At 44.6% G+C, this 24,053-nt stretch overlaps 1 protein-coding gene across 1 annotated transcript in view; it reads left to right on the top strand.

The window, feature by feature from the left end:
- Positions 1-24,053, top strand: part of NIBAN1 (niban apoptosis regulator 1) — a 143,292-nt gene that overhangs the window by 99,000 nt on the left and 20,239 nt on the right. Inside the window, exons 6-7 of the mRNA XM_074349949.1 lie at positions 17,839-17,954; positions 23,756-23,860. Coding sequence (XP_074206050.1) covers positions 17,839-17,954; positions 23,756-23,860 — 221 coding nt within the window. The remainder of the gene's footprint in view (positions 1-17,838; positions 17,955-23,755; positions 23,861-24,053) is intronic.

Here is a 24,053-nt window from a genome sequence, read left to right as displayed (position 1 = left end):
TGGCAAGCCTGTGTCAAGCAAGTCTGTCGGCACCACTTTTCTAACAGCATCAGCTCATTTCATGTTTCTGTGTCACGTTTTGTCAATTCTTGCAATATTACAAAGCTTTTCGTTAGTATTATATTTGTTACGGTGATCTGTGATCAGTGACCTTTGGTGTTGCTATTTCAAAAAGATGATGACTCACAGCAGCTTCAGACGATAGTTGGCATTTTTTAGCAGTGAAGCCTTTTTACATTAAGGTATATACATTTTTAAAGACATAATGTTATTACACACTTAATAGACTACAGTATAGTGTACATGTAACTTTTATATGTGCTGGGAAAGCCCCAAATTCATGTAACTCCCTTTACTGTGAGAACTGCTTTACTGAGGTGGTCTGGAACCAAACCCACAACCTCTCCGAGGTGTGCCTGTAATGTGTGCTTTTCCTGCCAAACAAACTCAAGGCGGCAGTCAGGACGCCGAGCGAAGGAGAGGGAGGACAGCCACCAGCAGCTGTAGAGACACCGCCGCTCTGTCCTCGTTCCTTTGCGCGGTGCCTCACGCCGCAAAGCAGCGTCTTGGTCACAGGGAGCTTCTTGCTTTCCAGGGCCCAGGGCTTTGGAGGAGCCCTGTTGGAATCCTTTACAACCACATAACCTTATATCTGCATCTAATATAAATTACAAATGCTTTCTGCAGGTGGGTTTGGAGGTTTCAGAGCTCGGGCGTTTAAAACAGGGAGTGCTGTCTGCTGGCGAGCGGCCGTGTGTGCTCGCTGTGGTCTGCCTCTCGTGCTCTGGGTCACGCTCCTCCCTTCGCATCGAGCACCTGCCAGCTGCCACAGTGCAGCTTACCCCTGTCCACTGAGCTCCCTATCCCAGGAAAACCACCGTCCCCATCTCAAACCTTCCTTTCTCTTCTTAACCCCCACGGTCCTCTGCTTTCTCTGATCGCGTGTGTCACACCCTTTGTTGTGTTATGGATGGTCACCCATTCTTTGTACCACCTTTACCAAGCTGAGCACCTGCCTTGTGGTTGTTTGGGGCGCTAGGGATACAGTGGTGGGCAGGTGATGGGTTTGTCATTGGTTCCCACGCTAAGCTTCATGCCCATGAACCAAATCTTGCTCCTTTGTATTCAGAGAGCGCTTCACAGTGACTCACACATAGAATATGTCCAACCAGTGCTTGGTGAGTGAGTGAATATATGATAGAGATTAGGCCATGGGTATAATAATTCTGGTTGAAATAATGCTTATCTCAGTTCTGCATCAATCATCACTTTTTTCCTACTTGAAAAAATTTTTGAATACACTGTATTTGTTACTTTTTCCCTAAGTGTCATTGATCAGATTTTCCTAGTTTGCCAGAATTATTTTTCATTAATTAACTAAATGAATAAATGAATATTTTTTAGATCCTCAACTATGTTTAGGCACCATAATAAAAACTGGGGATTAAATAGGGATCCGAAATAAACCCACATCAATAGAATTGCTGTTTTTTTTTTTTTAAATGGGAGTTGGCTGCATTTTCTCCAGATAGTATATAGGCACAATCTTTTTAAAATTTTTTTTCCTACCCCATTTTGTGAGAATTCTCCTTGTATTTCAGACGTAAGAGATATTCTGCCGAAGTTCAGCAGGTGTTCTGCACAAAATGCTCCTTCCATACGTAGACATAGTTTTTGGTGCATTCCTGGGAGAGGGAGAGCTACGCGTCCTTCTGCTTCACCATCCTGACAATCTCCCTTGACACAATATTTTTAAATATAAAATTATGATCTCTATGAAACAGGGAAAGACATTAGTCAGGAGACTAAAAATAGATTTAATATTTGATACCTATATTTAAATTGATTTATTATCTTATTTATTTAGTGTCCTCCCTCTTTTCTTCTTGGTGAGCCTGGCCAGAGGTCTGTCAATTTTGTTTACTCTTTCAAAAGCACAGCTCTTGGTTTGATTGATTTTTCTATTATTTTTTTAATTTCTATTGTGTTTATTTCCTCCCTGATCTTTATTATTTCTTTCTTGCTGCTGACTTTAGATTTTGTATATTCTTCTTCTTCTAATTCTTTTAGATGGTAAGTTAGGTTGCTTTATATTTAAATTGAGAAGTGTGTGAGCATAATGCTGAATGTTCTAGATTTGTGATCTCGGTGTTTACAATTAGAAAAACATGGGAATAAATCGGAAATAAATATACCACATCTTCTTTATCCAGTCATCTGTTGATGGACATTTAGGCTGTTTCCATGTCTTGGCTATTGTAAATAGTGCTGCTATGAACATTGGGGTGCAGGTGTCATCCTGAAGTAGGGTTCCTTCTGGATATATGCCCAGGAGTGGGATTCCTGGGTCATATGGTAAGTCTAATTCCTAGTCTTTTGAGAAATGTCCATATTGTTTTTCACAGTGGCTGCACCAAACTGCATTCCCACCAGCAGTGAAGGAGGGTTCCCCTTTCTCCACAGCCTCTCCAGCATTTGTCATTTGTGGATTTTTGAATGATGCCCATTCTGACTGGTGTGAGGTGATACCTCATTGTAGTTTTGATCTGCATTTCTCTGATAATTAGGAAATAATCAGTACTCCCAGTCCTTGCTATGAAAAGTAAAAACTTTTTAAAGAATGACTACTACCAGTATAGCTCGGTTTTCTTCTCTGTTATAATAAAATAAACATTTATTTTAAATTTATGTGTTTAATTGTGTCAAGCTCAATATACTTACCAGTCAGCTAGAAACATGGGTCTCTACGAATGTTTATACGTTCATTTAATGAGAAGCTGAGTGAATTTACACTGATCAGGTGTACAGTCATTTAGTCAAGAAATAGTTACTGAGCATATACTGGGTGCCAAGCACAGTTCTCTGTATCCAAGATACAGCAAAGAGCCAAACAATGATCCCTGTGCTTGTGACAGTTACATTCTAGTTAGAGACCAATAGTGGAGACAGCACACAAGTCATAAACGTAAGAAATAAGCAAATTATATATGACGGAGAGTAATGAATGCTGTGGAAAAACAGGGGAGTCGATTAAGGAAGTTCAAGAGTGCTGGGGCCGAAGGGGTGAGGGCGGGCTGCAGCTTAAAATAAGCTTATATTAAACACGTACAGAATTAAACAGAGAGAACAATACTCACCTAGAACTCAGGAAATGTGGACTTGTAGGTGCTGTCAAAGGAGATCCAAAGATTAAGTGCTGGATTAGAAACCACAACTGTGTGGAATATCAGAGACACGCATTACCCAGCTTGAAAGAAAAGGCCTCAGAAGACACACTGTGTGACTTCCTGTGCTGTTGCCGACTCCCCTGCGCTGTTGCCGACTCCCCTGCGGGTGCTGCTTGCAGAGATGCCCTCAGCTGTAGCAGGAGAAAGGAGGCTACCTGTGAGGAGAGCTGCCTGAGAGCGAACTCGGGCTCTAAAACGTGATATGTACAAAGACTGAGAGGCTGTCTTCTGAATAGCTCAGACCTGCTTAATTTTACTTTGTAAACCCACACGTGGAACGCCCTGCTTAGTCAGCACTGGCCGTTACTTTTGTTAATAATGATCGTAAGTCTAGGATGACTTATATGTTGCTTCAGTTACTTAGTAAACAAATGCTACCCTTTTAGTAGAGAAATGACCAGACAGCAGGAGCCCATTCTGGTTCTGATTCCGTCTGTCTTCCTTACTGGCAAAAATGCCCTTAAGAACTGTGAACACGTATGAGGTGTTTACTTATAGCTAACGCATCAGCGTAACGGGCGTACACACATTCTCTCTCTTTATCTCTCTCGTATACATTCAGAAGCTTTGGTTCCAACGCAGGAATTGAGGCTTTCTTTTCATTTCCTTTTTCTGTGTTTTACCACAAGGGTATTAGATCATTAAGCCAATTTTTCCAAATAGTTCTGTGGAATGACTTAATTCCTTCATGTCATTCAAGTCTGTAGCAACTACTGAGACTGTCCACGGTGGGAACGGGAGGCATGTAAATCCATCACACATTTTAGCTGTTCTTTCTTTTTGTTGGAGCATGAGAGCCTGGCGGACAATTTGCTGCTATAAATACAGCAGATTGTTGTAAGGCCGTATCCTGTTTGGAAATGATCTCATCTAGTATGTCCGTTGGTGGTTAGCCACACTGAGCAGGACGATTATGATATGGCATTGTTGTTAGGGAACCCTCAAAGTTAAGGCCACAGGGATTCCTCACTGTCCATAAATAAGGCAGGGTTTGTGAGTGAGATATAATTGTCAGGGGTCTTAAACCCTAACCTTAATCCATATAAGGACTTACTTTAGTCATTGTATTTCCTATTTTTGTGTATTATTCTGATCCTGGGATTGTTCCGTTAGATGAAATGTGCTATATGTGTAATGGTGAGTCAGGGCTAAAGGCAGGTTTCTTCCTTCTTTATTGACTTAGAGGAGAAATACACCGAAACCCATCCTTGTACTGACACTGCTTGAATACGGCTCAGGTGAGCAGTGACATGCTCTATTTTATTGTCTCCGTCCTCTGTCCCCACTCAGATAAACAATATAGCTCTTAAACCATGAGCTTTTAGAGCTGTGCCCTCTAATATGACGGCCACTGTCCCCTTGTGGCTACTGATCGCTTGAGCGGTGGCTAGTCCGAATTAAAACGTGCTGCACGTGTGAAATATCCACAGATTTCAAAACCTTAGTACAAAATAAAAAAAGAACGTGAACTGTATCATTAATAATTTCTATAATTTGGGATACATTGCTTTAAAGAAAAGATTCTATTAGAATTAATCTTAACTGTTTCTTTTTACTTTTATGATGTGGCTACTGTAAAATTTAAAATTACATGTGTGGCTTTCGTTATATTCCTACCGGACAGCGCTGGTCAAGAGTCCCTTTGCCCTTCCACTTTCCCTTCCATTACCCTGGGGGAGGCCTTTAAAAAATGAGCGTGGATTACACTCTGAGGCCCAGGGAAGGATCCGTTTCTGCGTGTGTGCACATGCATGTGTGGGTGCACGTGAGTGCGTGTGTGGGTTTGGTCAGGCTGGATGAGGGAAAAAGAAAGGGAACAGAAGGGAGCAGTTTCCACCGCAGTGGTCTGAGATACCGTCACTTAAAGGAAGTAAGGGGGAATAGCAGAGCACAAACTAGTTTCCCGCAAGGAAGCATTCCTCTTAGGTTTAATAGAGGGTGAGTCACTGACATCAGAAGCCTCTGAATTCAGACTCAAAGTACACAGAAGCAAAGGTTTAAGAATGATCATCGTCAGTGGGGAGGGGTTAGCTCAAGTAGTAGAGCGCATGCTCAGCTTGCACCAGGTCCTGGGTTCAATTCCCAGCACTTCCATTTAAAAATAATTAAATAAATAAACCTAACCCCCACCCCCCCAAAAAAAAACTAGGGAAAAAAACAATTATCACTGTCATTGTTTTCCTACCTGGTCAGCAAAGGTAATCAAGAACTGACCCATATTCTAATTGATTTTTCTGATTTGGACAAAATATAATGTGTTTTGTTCTGTATCATTTCATAAAAGAGGAAGTTCTGGCTGAGATAGAATCTTTTAATTATCTCATAGTTTAGAGGCAAATAAACACCCCAACAAACATGATGGTGTTTCTGGAGAACTAGAAGATTTTGGAAGTCACAATGCTTTTGCTAAAAGTCAAGCTAAGATATCAGGCAGATTCTACCTTTTCAGGGGAAAAAAGGATATTTTAGAAACCAAGCCTAGATGACTTGTCTAAGTAAATGACTTAATGTTTTATATAAGACAAATCAGTTTTACTATGATCTTGTTGTAGACCATGAAATGGCAGGCTTGAATATTTTCACTACTTCATTGACTTAATGAATTAACATAGCCCAGGTGGTGAGCCCATTGGAAATAACTGCAAACTGAATGGTCATTCAGGTTAATGAAAGGGGAAAGGGGAGGGCAAAGAATTCAGATCAGCACTGGCCAATGGAATATGTAATGAAAACCACATGTGTAATTTAATATTTTCTAATAGCCACACTGATTACTTTCTGCAGCCAGAGAAAGATGCATTATTTGAGAGAGAGAGAGAGAGAGAGAGAGAGAGAGAAGGCTTAGTGGGAAGTAAAGGATAAAGTGGTCCTGCAGCTGGAACTTATATCCCCAAATTGGAACACTGTCATGGAAAGCACTATCTAACTGTTGAGAAACTAACTGTACGTGCAGCTTATCACAGAATTACACCACTTCACAACTGAAAAAGGACATCCAACAGTCAGCCTCTCATTTCAGATGAGATGAATTAGGCCCAGGGTAACAAAGTAACTCATCTTAAGTCCCACAGCCAGAGTGGCAGCAGTAGAAGTAGCAGTCAGTTTTCATTCCTGTTAGACAGCTGTCCCCACTATTCCGCGCTGCCTCCAAATTGTTGTCATTAATTTCTTTGTTCTTTGGTCTGTTCAGAAGAACATGTGGTGCCAGGCACTGTGCTGTGGCTTTAGGGTACAATGATGAATGTGACAGCCCTTGTCCTCAAGGACATTGTGCCACCCCACGACCTTGTTCAGTTTCATGGCAAGCATGGGGTAATGATGGTTTAAAGGGTATCTCTGTCACAAGCCCAAAGGGCTCCCAGATGTACTGAAGGAGGCAGTAGAGACCTATTCTGAGTGAAACACACTACAAAATCTCTTTAAGGAGAGGACAAAAATCACGACCTCTTTAGTTGAAATCACACTGGAAACTGCTTGGTGGAAGAAGGAGGAGCAGGCTGGAGTTACACTGGGCCTGATGCAGAGAAAGGCTGTTCCACTCACATCAGTTAATTTGCTGTACAGACACCTCAGTGTGGACCCAGTGTGGTTTGAGTCACAAAGTGCCCGTAACTCTCTTTCCATTTCCTGTGCCTTCCCTTCTCCTCATCACTTACATGGGTGCATACTTGGCATCGCTTAATCAGGATGTATGTGTAATTTTATAATCCGTCTTTTGGAATTGAAACCTTCCCCAGACTTCTTTCCCACAATGTGTCTACGTCATCATAATTGTTACTCTAGTGACTGCATAATATTCCACTCAGTAGTCCTGTCATGTTTTGCTTAAACTTGTTGTTAGCCAAGGTATTAAGTAAGTTGCTCCTTGGACTTTACTGAAACTAACTGTTCATGCTTAGGGTTTTCACAGTAAAATCACACATTTATGCTCAGTGTAAAGCCATGTTCAGTGGCTCCCCCGTGGGACGGTATATATACTGCTCTAGGGCTGCAAGCCTGCAGCCACGCCAATAGCAAGAGACTCACAAATGTCTTTGGCTTAAAGCAACTTTACAAAATTGGTACATATTGTGGGCTCAGCTAACCCAGAAATTAAAAAGAACTCCGCTGGCAGCTTGGCCCCTTCTTGTAACAGGTCAGGAACGGGGATGCTGTTTTTATTGGTGCAAGGCTGCTCAAGTTCCTAGTTTTTATAAAATGATCTGGTCCCTGAGAACCTGAGGACTGTTGCATACTCCTCCCGAAACCTAAGGACTAGGCCACGCGCTAGCCAGGCTCACCTTCCCACTCAGGGAGGGTGACAGGTCCCAGGACTCCGTGGTGGCCTGCCCTACGCCTTAGGAAGGGAATGCAGCACGGGCATTTGGGTTAAAAGTTACAAGTAAGAAAAGTGAGCATTTCACCCTAGATAACAGCCTGTGCTGTAGTTAGACGTTTTAAATAAGTTTAGGTCTTTGTTGGTATGGAGTCTGCATGGGAGCAGAAACCTTTTTTCTGCCTATTATATTAACTCTCATTGGATGACCTGATAAAAATGAGTTATGTATTCATCTGAGCTAAAGCAATGACTTAAATTCTTTGATTTCCCCCTTTTTTTCCATTTTCTACCTGGGAGTGGTTACCTCTGGCTTACCCGTGAGATGGCTGTGAGAATCAAATGAGACGTAAACTGTAAAATCTGACAAGTGCAAGGTGGATGCTGGTGTTAATCACCGGCGGTGACTAATCGTGATGCTGAGCGGAAAACCCCCGGAGAGCGGCAGCCGACGCCCCTGCGCTCTGTGAGCGTGCTAGGCTAGGATGTGACTGGCGAGTAGGTGCCAGTCAACACCAGTGATTTGTTCCCTAGCGTAAACCTGCCCAAGTCATCCTGCTCTCTGCCTTTCCTTGTGGAAGGCATGCTCCTGCAGATGTGGGAAGGCGTCCTGTGCTCACCCCAGGAAGGGCATCCTTAGAATCAGCCAGGAAGAATCTCCCTAATATTTTGGGGTGCTGCAGTGACAAATTATACCAAGACCCAGGTGTAAACAGCGATCTCCAGGAATTAGAGCGTCATCAGAAATGAAGGACAAGTCTGCGACCAGAGGAGCGTCTTCTCTGTGCATCGGAAAACCCAGGCTGGCTTTCAGTCGCGTGGGCGGCTTCTGCCTGCGGGGAGTAAACCGCACGGCTCCGCGCAACGTCGGCAAGAGGCTCGCGGCCCGGCTCCCGCGGTCTGGGCTGAAAGGTTACCCAAGCTGGGCGCCGCCTGTCAGCGTGACATCGCGAGCTCTTCTTACAATTCACATTTTCAGGAGGAAATTGGATAGTTTTCATTTGTTTTGCTTACGTTTTGAGGCGTAATTATTTTTCCTTCCTGGGGCATTTCAGCATCATCGCCACAAACAGTTATTAGCGGACTGGGGGGCAGCATTGCACGCGCTGGCGTAGAACACAAGTTGCCCCGCGTGCCGCCGTGTGTGTCCTGCGAAGACAGGACATGACTGATGGTGTCACTTTGTCTCGGCCTGACTGTGCCCAGGTGTCTTAGACACAGAGGATGACAGATGCACTCTTTCAGGCCTATTCGGTGAACCCAGCTTCAGGACACAGAGTGTCTCCGTGGCATTTGGAAAAAGTCAGCCGTTCTCTCTTTCCTTATCAGGAGCTGGATTAGACCATCCTTACTTTTGGACGTGTTGAGAGCATAGGTCATTTTTGTTTTTTACAGCTTAGGGGGAAAAATTAAGGTACAGGAAAGATCATATACACTAAAGAAAAGAAGACTGCCACAGAAGACACATAGTCCACATCGCCACTGAGCACCAAAAAAGGGACCATGAGGTTCAGCCAGGGCCACATCGGAGGAGTTATGTCCAGGCAGGGATGACTGCTTCTGAAGTGAGCGGGGTCCCCCACCGTGGGCAGACTTCTACTTGTGCACGATGATGTCCTTGTGAACCTGCCCAACGTGGCTCTTTATCCGCATACCTTTGAAAAGGTTCATCGTTGTACTATTTTTATACGTCACGTTGAGTAAGTAAAAGGGTTCATTTGTGTTAAATGGGCGAGCAGTCGATGGAGGGGACATTTCTTAACCTGACAATGAGGGAACATGGTCAAGACACTAAGCACTGAAGAACCATGGTCTTCCACTGTATCTCTTCCTTACGTGTAATTTGGTTCCTCAAAATCTGGGCTGTAAACCACCTGTAACAGAATCACCTGGAGACCTTGTTTAAATGCAGATTCCTGGGCCCAGTCCTAGCTGTGCTGAATCAGCATCTCTGAGGCAAGGTCAAGAATCGAATTGTTAAAGGCCCTTCAGGGGATGCTGACGTTTGAGAACCGCTCCCGTAATGCTGGGTGAAGGAATGGTTCTCAAAATGTGCTCTGGGCTCATGGCAGCGTCAGCTCCCTTGGGAGCTTGTTAGAAATGTAGTTCCTGGGTCCTAGTTCAGACCTGCCGAATCAGAAACTCCGGGGTGGGGCCCAGCAGTCTGTTTTAGGAAGTTCTCTAGGGGGTTGATGCTCAGCAAAGTCTGAGAAGCATGGGGTGAGCACCTCCATTCCCTTCAGTGGTGCTTTACAGCAGTAGGGGAGGGGCTCGTTAAGAGAATCTGATTCATTTGCAGTGCTTGGGTTTTGTTTGTAACCAGGAAATCTCAGTTTAGAAGGAACTTTATAAGGAGATGTAATCCAGCCCTCTCTCCGGTGTTTGAATTAATCCCTCCTTCCCTCCCTCCTTCCTTCCCTCCTTCCTTCCTTCCTTCCTTCCCCCTCTTTATGCGCCAGGATGTGCCAGGTCCTAGACCAAGGTGTGAGAATTCAACAACGCCTGCAGTCGACTGCCCCCTGTCCCCTGAGAGCTTATGGTCTAGGGGGAAGGCGTATTTAAATGATGACACCATCAACTATGAAATGATAACTGTTCTAAGCTGTGGGGAGGAGGTGCGTGACGTCAGGACCATGTACAACAGGGATTTTAAACAGTCTGAATGCCTTCTACAAGGAGCACCTCTTCTCGGAGAGGATCTTTTGACATCTTATTGGACCCTATTTCAGTCTAAGATAAATCTTAATGTTAGAAATGCGTTCCCTATATTGAGCCCAAATCTGCCAGACTCTGCTTTGGACCACAGCATCCTGACTCTGGTACCCAAACCGCCATACGGCACATCCAGTCCTCTTTTGAACATGGCGGATCTTCACAGAGATGCAGATTTCTTCCCACAACCGTGAAATTCCTCATTTGCTTGGTCTTCTCCAGAAGTACTCCACCTTCTTTTCTTTATTTTTAATTTTTTGGTCAAATAGTCTGCTGCTCAGCATGAGCTGGAAGTGTGCAATGATGAGCTCAGAGGAGTGTATCTGAGAACCCATCTGTGGTCTCCCTTGTCCTTAGTGTTTTTCACATTCCTGTGGTTCAGTCTCACCTGCTTTGTGTACAGCTGTATCACACCGCTGACCTCTGCTGAGCTCACAGTTAAGGGAGACCCTGGGGTTCTCTCTCTCTCTGTCTCTCTCTCTCTAATCATCTACCTACCTACCTACCTACCTACCTACCTACCTATCTATCTGTTGATAATTGCCTTTTCCAAGTTGAAAATGCTTTCCTCCAGGATATTAGTAATATCAGTTCTTTTAACCAGCACCCATCATTTAGGTTGTTTAACTATTTGATTATGTTTATTTGCATTATCAACCAATCTAAATTTCTTCAGTGTATCAATCAAATCATACAAGACTCTAGTATTTGCCTTGCTAAGATCTAGATACAGGACGTCTCCAAAGTCAGTGGGAGCTGCTCTGCCAGTCTACTAAGTCTAGCTAAAGGAAAAGAGGGTAGTTTGTCCTCACGTGTGCTAGTAATCAGCACTTCCTTTTCTCTGTTGACAAACAGCCTTTTGATATTTATTGACGAGTCAAGAATTCGTGAGACCATTGCTTTTAGCTGGATGAGGCTAGCAGAGTTTTTCTCTGTGGTTAAAACAAATCAAAATATCAAAATAATGGAAACACTTTTCTTCCATTTATTTAAGAAGACTTTTATGTCCTCAGAGTAAGCCCTTGTGTCTTTGATTTTGCACCTGGGGCAACGCCGTTGTAATTCATCCTTGAGTCCCTGGAGCTCCATGAGGTGCGTGTTCTTCCTTCGTTTAGTCCTCTTCTCTTCCTGGTGGGGCTGTGCTCACTAACCCAGATAGGATTTTGCCAGCACATGAGTATTTTAGGCTAGCGTCTTATAAAATGTGACTTAGAGACTCTTAGGTGATCCTGGGGCTAGTTGTCATAGAGTTATTATTTAATTTGGCAATGAATATTTGCTAATGTTGGTCATGCATAAATAAGATTTTTAGTAAAAAACTACTACCATTTCATTTGAACAGACATCATTCATTTTTTTAATATTTATTTGAAACATATCTTTTTGTGTGTGTGTGTGGAGGTACTGGGGATTGAACCCAGGACCTCATACGTGCTAAGCATGCCCTTGACCACTGAGCTGTGCCCAGCCACTGACGTTATTTTTTTTTTTCAGGCAGGACATTCTAAGGGTTTTTTTTTTTAATTTATTTTTTATTGAGGTATAGTGAGTTTACAATGTTTATATATATGTATATTTTATTATTATTATTATTACTGAAGTATAGTCAGTTTACAATGTTGTGTCAATTTCTGGTGTGCAGCATAATAGTTCGGTCATACGTAAACATACATATATTCGTTTTCATATTCTTTTTCATTATAGGTTACTACAAGATAGTGAATATAGTTCCCTGTGCTGTGCAGCATTCATTTTTAATTCCAATGAGGGAGGTTTCTTTGTTTTGTTTTTAATAATGTCATGTCGCAGTCTGTTTGGCCCTCAATCTGCTCACTGATTAAATGAGTGCTTTGGGCTAAATGTCTAGAATTACATGATTCTAAACTTTGAGGAGGAAATGAAATTTAAAGTCATTTTAAAGCTAAGCCACAGCACACATGCACAGACACACGCACGTGTCTGAGCCTGTGAAACTGATGACATCTGATCAGGCGGCCGGGCTGCGTTAGTGTTAGTTTCCTGCCGGTGACCCTGTGGCGCCGCTTTTGCAAAACACGCCCATCAGGGAGAACTGGGCGAGGACGTGTTGGCTATCTCGGGATATAGCAGATAAGCTCTAAGTTTTATAAGGAATAAGTTATTTCTTATAAAAATATGAATCTACAATTATCTCAAAATAAAAAGTGAAAAAAAAACCAAACCTAGAGTGTTATAACAGGGAGCGAACGGGACTGGCCTGACCAGAGACTAGCTTAAACAGGTTAGTGAACCTTCCTGAAACAGTTTGTCAGTCTTAAAGTGCGAATGTGATACCTGCCTAATGGGACTGTCGGATGGATTACATTGAGATCACGTGAACATCTCACGTGGTTTCTACTCCATGATCGTATTCAGCGAATGTCGGTTCTGTTCCCCTGTGCCCCTTCGCTGTTCTGGAGAAGCTAGGGCAAGCCACCTTGCTGCAGCTCTCCTAGAAAAGCCGAGGGACGACCTGACGCTGAAGACAGTTCTGACGTACACGTTAGTGAGATGAACCCCATAGCAGTGTCGTGAGTCATACTGTTACATAACCTTGACAGGTCACCAGGCAGATCAGCTAGCATGGCTTGGCACTGCTTACCAATAAAATGAAATAACAAGGCAGCTTCCAAACCCAGCCTGAGTCAGGGAGTCCCAGCACGGCAGCCAGAGGCAGAGCCCAGGATGACTACATAGGCCTTGGTGCTTGAGCCTTTCAGCTGACTCAGGCGTGCCGTAAATCCGTGCAAGTGGGGAAAAACAAAAGCAGTTTCTCTTTGGCTGGCTCCCTGAATAACTGTCCCCAAGGGGTCTAGAGAAACTTTCCTTCTCTCGCAAAATCCTTAATCACGTCTCCCAAATACGAGTTTTCCATGCAGCTGCACAGATGAGAACTAGGAGAGACCATGGAAAATAGATCTATCTCGGTCCTGATGATGTGGCTGTTGAGTGAATGGCCAAGATGTGTCTCCCACACGTCTCCTGAAATGTTTACGGTTTCTCAGGGCTCTGTCCTCAGCCCTGATCTGATGAATGTTTTATCAGTGAGTTGGATAGAAATACAGAAGGCAAGCCCACCCGATTTTTGGACAATGCCGAGGTAAAAGGGAGTCTGGGGACAGAGTTACAGTTTTGTAATGGCTTTGGCAGGCTCTGGGGCACAGAACTGATTGTGGTAAGTTGTAATTTAATAAAGGCAATGTTAAAACCTGCACTTCAAAATCAAAAGCAGAAGTATCCGTTAGAAAAGGCTTAGATTAACAAGGGTCTTATATGAAAAAGGTATAGGGGTTTTACTGGACTACAGAAAAGGTATGAGCCAACAATATGATGTTGTTGTATTAAAAAAAGAGGCTCATATGTGGAATTTAAAAAAATGAACATAAATACAGAACAGAAACAGACTCACAGACATAGACTACAAACTTGTGGTTGCCAGAGGGGAGGAGGTGGGAAGGGACAGACTGGGAGTTCGAAATTTGTAGATACTGACAAGCATATATAGAATAGATAAACAAGATTATACTGTACAGCACAGGGAAATATATACAAGATCTTGTGGTAGCTCACAGCGAAAAGGAATGCAACAATGAATGTAAGTATGTTCATGTATAACTGAAAAATTGTGCTCTACGCTGGAAATTGACACAGCATTGTAAACTGACTATACCTCAATTAAAAAAAAAAAAAAAGAGGTTAAGGACCAGAAAAAAGAAAGTCATCTTTCTACTTACATAATTTGCACTAGTTAGGCAATACCTCTTGTATTATGTTCAGTATAGGGTCCAAATTTAAGGAAGATGTTGACAGGTTGGAATTGTCTAAGGGAAAAAAGGAAAAGGGAGGGTCACGTTTAAAAGATCCAAAAACTATATTGTTTAAAGAATGATTGCAGGAAAATAACAATAATAGTTATTGTTAAAATAATGATTGTGGTTGTTTTTTAGAGTTACCATGTGGAAGAAGAGTAATTTTATTCTTCTTTGTCCATTTTACTCTGCAAGGCAGGGGCAGGATTAGTGAGCAAGAGTTCATGAAAACAGATTTTGGCTCAACACAAGGGGAAATTTTCAAATAATTACAGCAGTTCAGTGACAAAAAAGACTATTTCATTAAGCTGTGAGCTTCCTGTCACTGGAAATATTCAAGCTAAGGCTGGACGAGTGTCTGTCTGGGATTCTGAAGGCTCCCAGCACTGAGCAAGCTTGGGGTGGGTGACTTCTGAGATCACTTCGAACACCCATAGTCTATGATTTAAGTAAGCACGAGGGCCAAGCCTCCTTATGACATGCCGGAGCCACTTTTTCAACTCTTGGCTCTGGTTCTGACCAGCTGTGTGACCTTCAACCATGAAATTAATTATTTCGTGTTCCAGTTTCCTCATCCATAAAGCAAAGGAGCTGGCTTTAATGAAGCCTAAGTTCTCCGCAGCACATCTGCCTCCTTGAGCATCCTCATAACTGTGGCATGTTGGGAGCATAGAGTTTGAACTGATGCCTGCCATTTTTCTAAGTCAGCTGGCAGGAAGAAGGCTTAAAGATCAAAAACCATTGTTGATTCTGGGGGCCATTGAACTGACTCTCAACTTCTCGTTGGCAGGAGAGCAAGTGGCTGATTGTGATCCTGGAACTTGTTCCCCTGGGATCTGTGGCAGGAAGTCGATTAAAGAGCTGATAATCTGGTTTCTCTCAAACACCTGTACAATCTGGCTGAGGTCAGCAGTACCTCTGCAAACAGCTTAGAAGAAATGAAGCTCACATTACCATGGCGATGCAGTTCTGTCTTTCACAAAGCAAGCCTTTGTTCTTTATTTCCTTAATGACCTGGCAGTTACCGTTGAACTTTGTTTACAATTATGAGAACCAATATCCGTAAAGCAACTTAGTATGTGGCAGATACTGGTCTAAAAGTTTTATATAAATTAATCAGTTTATAAGCTGAAAATGTAATGATGAATCAGTGATTAGATCCTTTTTCCCTTATGGAAAAGGAGTTAGTTAAAATCCAGTTTAAGTCTGTCTTAATGGGAGAGTCCAGAGTTCAGATCCTTGCCCTCATTCTTTTAAACTTCACTGCTATGTCCAGTGACTGCAATTTCCTTCATGCCCCTTTATTGGATTACTACCACATTTCTTCTCTGCCTGTATTAAGATGCCTCATCCCGCACCATTACTACCTTCTAGCTCTTCTATTTCTTCTTTGACATCTCTCTAACTCCCACATCATTGCCCTCAAATCCCATTTCTTCAGTTATTTTTTCCAAAGATCTTTGAAAAAGCAACCTCAGTGGGAGTGTCATCGTTGGCTTTGACATGGATATAGATGGCAAGGACAGGATTTCAGGTACCTCCTGAAACACTAGTTACTGAGGTCAGCTGGGGGAGAAATAACTAAATCTATCCTCCATGTAGGGACGTGAAGAACTTAAAACCTCGCTCCCAGGCTCACAGGCCTGGCAACGCTCACTCCATCAATGCACCGCATTTTCTTCCATCTCTTTGTTTCCTGAGTTTGGAAATGAAAACAGCTGTTAAAAATAAGAGCACATGAGTCAGTTTTGAGTCTCAGTGTCATAATTACAGCTTCCGTCCCTGTTGGTGTATTTCTTCCCAGTGGGCTGAACCCATATCGCGGCCCCCTGCTTGTCAATGTTACACCAAGACCTTAATTTGTGTTTTCCGAACCTCTAAGATGAAACTCTAAGCCAATTGCCAAACCAGAAAAAAATAACAAGGAAGAAAATGCTTCAATTTAAAAACCGGATTCTTGGCATGCCCTTTTTCTGGTTTAGATTTTAACCAAAGCTTCACACTGACTTTAGGAATGTCAGTTGCTGTCCCACAGTTTTGAAGGTGGAGCTTCTGGCTTCCTGGTTCCCCCACCGTGAAGAATTCTGCTTGAATCTATGGAGGCGGTGCCTGGAGTTGTGCTTTCTCCTTCGAGTTCTGGGCCTTATGACCCCGTAAGCCAATCTCACAAGAGTCATGTGCGATCTATTAGCTGATTGTCACTTTTGGGAGCAGACTGACCCTCTTTTGGTTCTGCCCAGTCCTCATATCAACCTTTCCGTCCCTGACTGAGCAATCCCACTGGCTAAAGCCCTGAAGGTCCCCCCAGTGAACCATCTGCCTTCAGCGGGCCGATCTGGCATTGCCCTGCTGATGCAGACCGTGTGCTGTTGGCAGGAGAGCTCCGGGTCCTGTCGGGGGAGAGCCGGAGGCAGAAGGCTCTGCCCTTTCAGTCACGTCCCTTTACCCACTTTATTCCCCCTTTCTAAGATTTGATCTCCTTATTGTTAGATTAGATTACTTCTAGAATTCACTTCCCTGCTAAGATTTCTGTAATTCAGTTATCACTGTGTCCTCCATGAGCGAGTCTTATGTGTTGAAAGTCCTGCTGCTCAGTTTGGACTGCTCTAACACACACCAGCGTCTTGGAAGTCCGGGATCAAGGCGGGGGCAGAGCCTGAGTCTGGAGAGAGACAGAGAGAGACAGAGCGACAGAGAGAGAGAGACAGAGAGACAGAGAGAGAGGGAGAGACAGAGAGACAGTTTTCTTACATGGGCTCTAACTCCGACATGAGGGCTCTGCCTTTGCGACCTCCCAAAGCCTCCATCTCCAAATACCATCACGCTGGAGACTGGGGTTCTGCATATGAATTTTAGGAGACACAGGCATTCAGTCCACAGCAGAAGTGAAGCTATTCGCATGCCTGGTGTGATCTGCGGAATTCTGGGAAAGCTGTTCGGCACACGTAAAGTCTACCATTAGATATCCACCCCTTCGTGGTAGGGTATTATTTCTCAGATAGAACACCTTTTAAATGTATCAGAAAGGCAAACGCAAAACCTCGTACGTGAGGTAATACCGTACAGCCCTTAGGGGCAGGCGCCCTGCGTGCCCGCCCCGACTAGCTGTGTGACCTTAGGCAACTAAGTCCGCTTTCTGCACTTTCAGTCTCCTCACCTAGAAACTGCAGGTGACAGTAACACGCACCTGAGAGGATTTTGTGAGGTTTCAGTGAAATCTGTGACATGCTTAGAAGAACAGCATCTTGCTATGTAAGTGTTAGCAAGTATCATCCTTCATTTGCATAAATCAGTGTATTATATTGATGTCCTTTGGACAGCAAGTTGCTATCAGGTCACAGAAAACTTGGAGTTTTGTTTGAGAAACTGGGAGAGATTCCTTGGGTACGTGAAGCTCTGTTAAGGAACGGTCGGCCCCAGTGAGGTGTTATGGTTGGTGGCATAAAGCCACAGAGTGCCTGATGCCTGAAGGAAGCATTTACAAGAGAGAGGAAGAGGGAAAGATTCGCTCAGGTCCTAACCAGTATGTCCAGCAACTGACAGAAATCGTCAGCTGGTTTAGTAGCAAGTAATGTGATGCACACCTGCAAATGGACTTTGAATTCAGTTCTTGTTTACCTTGTCTGCGTCTCGCAATCCCACCCCTTGTAACATTCAGGTAACGCTAGGTCTCTGAGCCACTACACTTGAAGAACCACGGGAAAATGTAAGATCAAGTATTGTTTCTTTGCTAAATGTGCTTGCCTCTTCCTTTTAGATTACACGAAGCAGACAACGTTTGAAGCCCAGGCCTTTTTGGAAGCTGTGCAATTCTTCCGACAGGAGAAGGGACACTATGGCTCGTGTGAAATGATCACTGGAGATGAAATCCAGGTAACATGGGGCTCAGAATTTTGGATCCTTTTCTGAGTGGCAGGAGGTCAGGGTCATAGAAAACAATTTTAAAAAAAGTTGCAAGAATGGAAGATTTGGTTCCAAAGGCCATTTCTCTCCTTGCCTAGAAGTGTTTGGTCAGTAAGCTACTGGGCAGCCTCTGCAGAGACCTCCAGACCAGGAACTAAACAGGGCAGCCCCAAACACTGCAACCACAGTGGAAAAGCTACTTCTATTTTTTCTTTTTTTTTTCTTTCTGGAAAAAGCATTATTCTCTCCGATGACCTCATGCTTCCAGCCTGGAAGCAAATGTGAGCAGCGAGGCATGGTGCAAAGGGCGTGGTGAGGCTTTAGGTCAGCAGACTTGGGCTAGACCCTGCCAGGATCCTTAACCTCTTTTAGTCCCCTAGTGGTACTCCTGGTACTCCGTCTGAAAAAATTAAGAATGATGTTTGCCTTGCCGGGCTGTGAGAATTGAATGAGATGTTGTTGGAAGAGTATTTGGCACATAGTTGTCTTTATCTATGGAATGGTTTATAAATGACCTAATTGAAGGACACATATTAAAAGCGTTAGAAAGTCTTCTGCGTGTTTCACGTACCTTTTCTAGTGCTCTGTCCCCTGTGGTTCCGTATAGTTTTCCATGATCCTGATGAGGTGCAGGTCATGGGCTAAGTGTCTTGGTTGGCTTGTACCGGGCACGTTGTTACAAATCTCCAAGGGAACTGTGTTGCACGATGTGACCCGTCCTCTGTGAGGACACCCATCACCCGGCTGATGCAGTCAGGAGGAGGAGGCTGGGTGTGGGCATTATTTAATTAGAGGCACACAGGGTCCAAGAGTGTTCTTCTTTGATTTTCCCCTCATATCCTAGAATACCTCTTTCTGGGGTCAGTGAAATTTTGTTTTTAAGGAAACAATATTTGGAAGGTGCCAGATGGCGTCTTGCTTTTGTATGGTCATTAAACACCTAAAGCCGAAAACATTTTCTTTATTGTTCTGCCATATGACTCAGCATCTTCTCCTCTTCCTCCCCCCCCATGCCCTCCTCCTCTCCCTCTTTTTCCTTTCCCCTCCCCTCCCCTCTCCCCTCACTCTCCCTGTCCCCCTCCCTTCCCCTGACCCCTCCTCGTCCCTCTCCTCCTCCTCCCCTTTTCTTGGTGGATTCTAAACTCATTTATTTCCCATCCTGAAACTTAACTCAAGAACTTTAACCAATTCTTTGTTTCTGCTATTTGGAGGAAACACATCCACTTATAAATCAGAGAGGATTAAAGCCTAACTGTACTTAGGCCACAAAGCAAAATGAAAGCATAGGGGAGGCCGAACCATTTGCCACTGAGTGGCCTGTCAGAGAAACAACCATATTTAATGGATATACCAGTGGTAAAATGTCTCTGTGATACTTTTTATGTTCAAGTCCAAACTCTGTCTGTTCCACAGCCTCATGAGATGGGTGGAGCAGTTCTCATCTCTACTTTATAGATGAGAAAACTGAGGGAGACATATAGCAATTAAGTGACTTGCCCAGTTTTATTCATTCAACAATCATTTATTGAGCCACTCTATGCCAGGCACCATGCTGGGTGCTAGTGACCCTGAGATGGGCACGGCAGAGTGGTCTCTGCCCTAAGCAGCTGATTGTCCCAGGGTCATGCACCAAGTGGATAAATGGCCAAGAAACGATGGCTTCTGACTCCTGGTCCAGTGAAAGGTCAGCATCAACCGTGTGGCTGTCCCAAGTTGGACATGTACTTTGCTCCTTTTCCTCCCATTTGAAATCTCACACCAGCTCACATTCCTTCACGACGCCCTTGGAAGCAGGTGCTTAGTGAGTCCTTTCTGTGAGTTGAGCATTGACTTAGTTTTCTTCCGCTGACCTTCTGCTCTTTGCTTGGGGCTGCTGTGTGCGAAGCGCTGTAAGGTGCAAGAGGGTGCAGTCGCTCATCCCTTGGCATCGCGGGGGGGGCGAGTCATACCTAGAAACATCCGGAGAACAAGGCAGCCTTCGAAGCATGTGTGGGTACAGGCGTGGTTCTGTACGTATCTGGATATCGCAAAACGTTAGCACGAAGCAGTCGTAGGAAGGTGCTAATTTTGCGGTATAAAAAAATACCTTAAGTGGGAAAACAAGGCAGAACAAAAACCAGAGAAGAAATGAATAAAAGCTGAAGTTATCAAGGCACCTAATAAAAAGTTTCGCTCCCCCAGGAATCTGAGTGTCTTTGTGAGCACTGGAAGGGCATTTCACGATTATTTGTCCAGGTGAGAGAAAGGACATTCAGAGAGGCTGGTCCAAAGTCACAAAGCCAGTCTGTGACAGAAATGCATTTTGAGCCATGTCAGGTGATCCCTAGAGAAGCTGGTGAAAGGAAATGCTTTCCAAGACTGGCCCGTGCGGGGCCTGGGAGGAGCCAGCTTCGTCATGACCACTTACATACGGGGCAGAAGCAGCGTCTGTCCTGGGACTCACACAGAAAAAGCGGTCAGGAAGCTGCCGCATAGCTAAAGAAAATGGCACGGCATAGCTGAGTTTGAGAATATGACATCTTTTGTTTAAAGCACTGAGTTTATTTGCATTTTTTTATGTCTGCTGAGAGCTTACTCACAACATTGCCCTAACCCCCTACCCTAGGGGGCTGTGTTCAGAAGATTTTCAGCATTGTTATGTGATTATCTTCACAGTAATGACTCACACAGCAAGAATGACTTGCCCTGGTGGTGATGGCTATTTTAGGCAAGTGTCCAGGCAAAGCAAGTATCTTAGAATAACTTGCCTGACAGATTCTTAAGGTGAAAATATTTGTACACCAGTAAAAAGCGTCAATGTATTTTTGCTTGTCAATAAAAATGTATCAAATGAAGTCATAAGGGAAAGAATTTTGTGACATGTAAATATAAGTTATGTGGTATATATATATATTTTTTGCCTTTAAATTAACCAGACAGGCCAAAAGAATAGCTCATAGTTCCCACAGATCAGGATGGTTTCAAGACCAGAAAACCATTTACATCTTTAGGCTTTGTTCATATGTTCCAGGGTAGTCCTTTGCTAATGACCTTGAGGTGTCCCCTTTAAATGGATTCTTTCACCCACGGCTGCTCTGTAACACAAAGGGCACGAGGCCAACAGCCCGGTCAGGCCAAGGGGGTGGCCCCCCCGGCCTCGCCTTCCTCACGGCCGCAGTATCTGGAAGGCCACCCGGGCTGCGGCCTTCAGGGGGTGAGCCGGGGTTTGCTGGCCTTGATCAACCGAATGGCACGTTGGGTTTCTCACATGTGCAGTGGGATGTTTCATCTCCCAGTTAAATCCCAGCAGTTACATTTACACACACACACCCCTTTTTCAAAGCACAGGTGATATTTTTAGGTCCCTGATGGTAAGATTCAGTGGAATCCTAGCCTGGGGAGAGAAGGTTGGGGGGGCCTCTTCATTCGTATGTTACTTTACAGTAGATTAGCTACTTTCTGTAGAACAGCCCGAGTGCCCTGGACCCTGCTCGGGACAGCCGATGGCGGCGGGGAGCCCGGAGCAGGCCCCGGGCTGCTGAGGAGCAGCGCTTGGCCAGGTGGGCCGGGGCTGGGGGTCCCAGGAAGAAGCCGAGCCACTGGGGCCCTCAGGCCCTGCCTGCCCCTGGGGCTCTTGTCTAATCACAGCCCCCCTTGCAACCCACTCCCCTCCCCCTCCTTTTTTTTCCCAGACATGTTTCCTTTTCCAGCTCCTACGTTATAAAATCGAACCACATTTCTTGGAACGTCGTATGGGAAAGACAGAAGTCTACAGGCCCACCCAAGTGGAGCTCTCTTTCCCTTTGGACTGTAGAACGCTTTCAGCCTTCAAGTCCCTTCCTTGCTCAGGCTCAGAGGCAAACCAGTCTCTGCAAAAGGATGAATTCAGACAATTGTTAGGATTCCTGAGTTTAATACTTTTCAACAAAGATAATATTTCCCATAGATTTTAAGTCCTGGCTTCAGTGTCCTCAGGCTCTCGGCTCCCTCTCACCTTGCCACACTGTCGTCACCCCTGGGCAGACATGTTCCAAACAAGAACTTACCCCACTGGGCCAGCTGGGGGTTCATGAATTATTGATCACGTGCTTGACTCTAATTTTTGGACTTGTTGATTTCTATGGAGTTTGCACATGTCAACTTCCTCTTAGACTCCTCAAAAATGCTGGTTCACCTCTCGAGGGGCCCCCAGAGAAGGATTAAGAAAGGTAAAAACGCCCCCACCGATGAATGACTGAGCCTGGTGGAAATCCTACCCCACTATAGTCTTTGTCACACCCAAGTTCCACGTTGCAAATGACAGGAGCCCCATTCATGCGCTGACCCTCGAAGCCTCCTCTCCTAGGGACCCCCAGGCCCAGGGGGGACTGGGGGACTGGCCCACCTCCACCCTGAGGGCGTTCCTGCCCAGGTCAGTTGGAGCCCACATCCCGCTGTAAACAGAGCCCTGGTGAAAGGCAAAATCTAGTGAGCTCGTGAGTGCTCCCACTAGCATGAGGCTGACCGATGACCTCAGAGAAAAGCCTGTCTTAATTCCCAAAGCTTATGAGCTTTTATGAGAAAGTCAATTACTTTGGACAAATATTATTTTAAATTCGTTGAACAGATGTCCAGTGGTTCTCTACTTCTCTGCCTGTCTCCATTCCCCCAAATAACTCTTGTTCCCGTTGAACAGATGTCCAGTGGTTCTCTACTTCTCTGCCTGTCTCCATTCCCCCAAATAACTCTTGTTCTGTTATAAATCTTGGGCTGGAGCCTGATGTTGAAAGCTGAGCTGTGAGCCCCAAGGCTCATGGTAAAAGTGAATCCAAACACCAGCGCTGCCCCAGCTAGGGCGGCGGGTGTGAAGACGAAGGGCCAGGGCTACGTGGAGCCTTGTGCGTGGCCGGAGAGATGACTGCTCAGATTCAAAAGAAATATTTTCATTGAGCCAAGAAAAATTCTGGGAACAATTTTTTTTAAAGACACTCTGAAAATTGACAGTCCCCTCCCATATTCTGCTCATTCCACAAATAGCCAGTTGCTCCAAAGTGTTTGTTACTCCTTTTTTGCTCCCCCTAAACTTTAAAGAAGCTAGAGGTGGGGATTCAGGGTGCAGTGGGAAAAAAGAGCATGAAGATACTGAGATCCCAAGAAGGCTTGAGGAGAACTGGTCTCGGGGGACACAGGCAAGGACTCGAGCCACCAAAACCTAGGCTGACCCCCTTCACAATTCTGCTAAGGGTGCCCTTCGCCGTAACTGAAGTTCCCCTCTTATCCTAAGTGCACTAGAGTCTGCAGTTTGAATATGAGAAGTTTGTTAGGGTTAGGGTTAGGGCAAAGAAAAAAAGAAAAAGAAATGAATATGAGGAGTTTGAATCTGAGGAATCGGTCCTTTCCGATGGGAAAATGTCTGCAGATGTGACTGTTTCTTGCAGGTGCTTAAGAATTTTTTTAATGTTTTTTTAAACACGTTTTTATTGAGTTATAGTCATTTTGCAATGTTGTGTCAAATTCCAGTGTAGAGCACAATTTTTCAGCTATACATGAACATACATATATTCCTTGTCACATTTTTTTTCGCTGTGAGCCACCACAAGATCTTGTATATATTTCCCTTCCAACATTGTCTTCCTTGAGATGTCTGTGGCCTCAGACCAGAGCCGAGCTGTGAACCTGACAGATTCCGTGTGCCCAGCATGGGCTTACGTAGCCAGGACTGGGAGGGCCGGTCAGGACACCTTCAGTTGCCCCAGCGCTCAGATTTAGTTGTCACCAGCTGAACCAGCTCTGGGGCCTCTTCCTCTCGACAGATCCTGAGTAACCTGGTGATGGAGGAGCTCCTGCCGACTCTTCAGACAGACCTCCTGCCCAAAATGAAGGGGAAGAGAAACGACAGGAAGAGGGCCTGGTTCGGCGTAAGCGATGGTTTTGCTCTGCAGCTGTGCTGCGCCAAACGGACGTTCCCTTCCCTTCCCTTTTTAGGGTTTTTTTTAATACATAATTCCTTCCCTGCGTGGGGAAAGGCCCAGTCTGCTCGGTGTCACTCACGTGAGGACTAATCCAAACAGACTCTAACTGCGAAAGAAAAACGAGCAATGTGCGCGCGGT

The sequence above is a fragment of the Camelus bactrianus genome, chromosome 21 (assembly GCF_048773025.1).
Source record: "Camelus bactrianus isolate YW-2024 breed Bactrian camel chromosome 21, ASM4877302v1, whole genome shotgun sequence".
Lineage (NCBI taxonomy): Eukaryota > Metazoa > Chordata > Mammalia > Artiodactyla > Camelidae > Camelus > Camelus bactrianus.
The sequence above is the reverse complement of the archived record's forward strand: the minus strand, read 5'-3'. Positions and strand labels throughout refer to the sequence as shown.